Below are 3,097 nucleotides of genomic sequence, written 5' to 3'. Positions count from 1 at the left end.
ATTACTACATCAGGATGCCATTTGGTTATTCAATGTCGGGGCAACTTACCAAAGGATAGTAAACAAGATGTTTAAGAGGTAGATCGGGAAGACAATGGAAATATATATATGGACGATATGCTGGTAAAATCAAAGAGAGCGGATGATCATATAGCGGATTTGGCTGAAATGTTCCACATTTTGAGAAAATATAGGATGAAGCTGAATCCTCAAAAATGTGTATTTGGCGTGGAGTCATGGAAATTTTTGGGGTTCATGGTAAACCACCGAGGAATCGAGGCAAATCCCGCAAAAATCAAAGCTTTACTGGATATGAATTCTCCCACCAGCGTTAAGCAAGTGAAGAGTTTAACGGGAAGAATTGCGGCATTGAATCGATTTATTTAAAATCTTCAGATAGATTCAAGGAATTATTTAAGGTAATTAAAGGCATGGGAAAGGATTTTGTGTGGACCGCAGGCTGTGAGGAATCTTTTCAGAAAATTAAAGAGCAATTGGAAAATCCTCTTATGTTGGCAAAGCCAGAAGATGGGGAAACGTTGATTCTCTACTTAGCAGTCTCAGAATATTCCATCAGTACGGAGTTGGTGAGAGAGGAAGAGGGCCTCCAGTCATCGGCGTATTATGTGAGTAAGAGATTGTTGGATGCGGAAACTAGAAATACCAGCATGGAAAAGTTAGCGACCCTTGTCTTTGCAGCATGAAAGTTGAGGTCATACTTCCAAGCTCATCGGATGGAGGTCCGCACCGCTTATCCTCTGAGGCACATCTTACATAAGCCAGAGTCGTCGGGAAGAATGTTGAAGTGGGCAGTTGAGCTGGGATAATTTGATCTAGAGTATTGCCCTTGCATAATAATTAAGGGACAAGCGTTGGTTGACTTCATACGTAAATTTGATTCCGAAGTATATGAGAAGGCTATAGTGTTGGCAGAACCTTCCTCACAGGGAAATTCCCTTGATAAAGTGAGAGAAAGGTTTCCACACCCATGGTGGATTCTACATGTCGACGGGGCTGTGAAAAATAACGGAGCCGGAGCTGGGATTGTTTTGGTTACCCTAGAGGGACATCACTTAATGAGTGTCATTCACTTCAAGTTCTATGTCACAAACAATGACGCCGAATATGAAGCCCTGATCAATGGTCTGAAAATAGCTTTGGAGGTGGGAGTTTTGAATTTGATAGCTCAAAGCGATTCAGAGTTGGTTGTAAATCAAGTTAACGGAGGTTTCCAGGCTTGGGGCCCTCGAACCGAGTTATTTATAAGGTGCGTGCAACGCCTGCTCCAAAGTTGGAAGGTGTACCAAGGGAAGAAAATGGAAATGCGGATGCCTTGGCAAAAATGGGCTCACAGATGGACAACGTGTTAGGATAAATTCCCTTGGGAATTCAGGAAATTCCAAGTTTTCCAGAGATAGGTGTATTTCAGAGGCAAGAGGTCCCGCAGGAGACTTGGATGACGCCATTCATAACTATATCCGCACAGGGACTTTTCCAGAAGACAAGCTATAGGCTCGGCGCCTTCGTTATCAGGATGCGAAGTACGTTGAGTATGATGGGATGGTATATAAGAGACGATTTAATCAGCCGCTTTTACGATATGTTGATCTAGAAGAAGGAAATTATATTCTTAGAGGGGTACATGAAGGTATCCGTGGCAACCACTCGAGGGGTGGTTCGCTAGCATTAAAAGTCCTTAGACAAGGATATTATTGGCCAACCATGAAAGAAGATGCTTTCAAGTTCGTTAGGGCGTGTGATCGTTGTCAATGATTTGCTAATTATTCCAACTCCCCAGCAACATCCATAAATTTATTGGAAAGTCCTTGGCCTTTCGCTATGTGGGAAATTAACCTTATTGGGGAACTTCCCAAAGCCAGGGGGTGTGAGGTATGATGTGGTAGCTGTTGACTATTTTACAAAGTGGGCAGAAGCTATGTCATTGGACACAATCACAGCTAAGAAAATCAAAGATTTTATCTTCAATCCCATAGTCTGTAGATTTGGTATTCAGTATAAACTCATATCTGATAATGGGAAGCAATTTGAAAGCAAATAATTGAGGAAGCTTTGCAAAGATTTGAACATCAAGAAGGACTTCACCGCAATCTATCATCCACAGAGTAATAGCCAGGCGGAGGCCTTAAATAAGATCATTAAGCATACTCTAAAGGCCAAGTTAGAGAAAAAGAAAGAAGATTGGCCAGAGCAGCTGCCAATGGTTATTTGGTCTTATAACACAACATAAAGGTCAACTACGGGCGAATCCCCTTTATGCTAACCTACGGGTATGAGGCTATGATTCCCGTGGAAGTGGGAGCTTGATCGTTATGAAGGGATATGTTTGTTGAGGAAGACGTAGAGGTCAATCAAAGGCTCCACTTGGATGTTGGATGAAGCCAGAACGAATTCTCAGTTGAAATTTGCTGCGAATCAACAGAGGATTGCAAGGTATTTCAAAAAGAAGCTAAAGTATGTGTCTTACAAGGTGAGAGATCTTGTTTTGTGAAAAGTCATACCAAATACCAAAATAGCTCACCATGGAGTGCTTAGAGATAATTGGGAAGGACCGTATAGGGTCAAAGCCATACTTTAGAAAGGAACTTATCGCTTGGAGGATTTTGATGGCAAGCTCATCCCTCGAGCTTGGAATGCAGTGCACTTGTGAAAATATTATCAGTAGAGCGCGGCCCCGGCTCCCTCACTTCTGTGATTGATTTTATGTAGTAGACTAGTAGAAAATAAATTCATACTAGCTTATGGGGGTAGTATATATAACTACAAATCTTGGAACTAGTTGAAGGATATTTTTTTTAAATAACTTCCCCACAGAGCATAGTAGCCATGGGACTGGTGTAATTTTCATACTAGAGCGCATTATCAATAAAAGGAAAACGTTATTTCAGTTATGAGTTTACAGGACGCGCCCTAAGTTATTTAAGGCACGCCCATTGTATTATGCTCTATATTTCCATTTTGCAAAGGAAGGGCACGCCCCCTATATAGTGACTTAAAAATATTGATCTACACAAAATGAAGGAGCGCCTTACGAGTGGAAGCGCCTTGAACTGAATTAGCTTATGAAAATTATTCAGGA

At 41.5% G+C, this 3,097-nt stretch overlaps 1 protein-coding gene across 1 annotated transcript; it reads left to right on the top strand.

The window, feature by feature from the left end:
* The first annotated feature begins 431 nt into the window (after nucleotides 1–431).
* On the top strand, nucleotides 432–1,370 carry LOC141700176 (uncharacterized). Its single transcript, XM_074503998.1, has 2 exons — nucleotides 432–626; nucleotides 864–1,370. Exons 1-2 carry the CDS (start codon nucleotides 432–434, stop codon nucleotides 1,368–1,370), a joined length of 702 nt encoding a protein of 233 aa, XP_074360099.1.
* The last annotated feature ends 1,727 nt before the right edge of the window (nucleotides 1,371–3,097 follow it).

This window comes from Apium graveolens, unplaced genomic scaffold, assembly GCF_009905375.1.
Source record: "Apium graveolens cultivar Ventura unplaced genomic scaffold, ASM990537v1 ctg1876, whole genome shotgun sequence".
In the NCBI taxonomy this organism is placed as follows: Eukaryota; Viridiplantae; Streptophyta; class Magnoliopsida; order Apiales; family Apiaceae; genus Apium; species Apium graveolens.
The sequence above is the reverse complement of the archived record's forward strand: the minus strand, read 5'-3'. Positions and strand labels throughout refer to the sequence as shown.

Coding starts and splice junctions, on each gene's coding strand:
- LOC141700176 (XM_074503998.1), top strand. CDS start 432: ATGGGAAAGGATTTTGTGTGGACCGCAGGCTGTGAGGAATCTTTTCAG. Junction 627..863: donor TCCAGTCATCGGCGTATTAT/GTGAGTAAGAGA, acceptor ATAATAATTAAG/GGACAAGCGTTGGTTGACTT.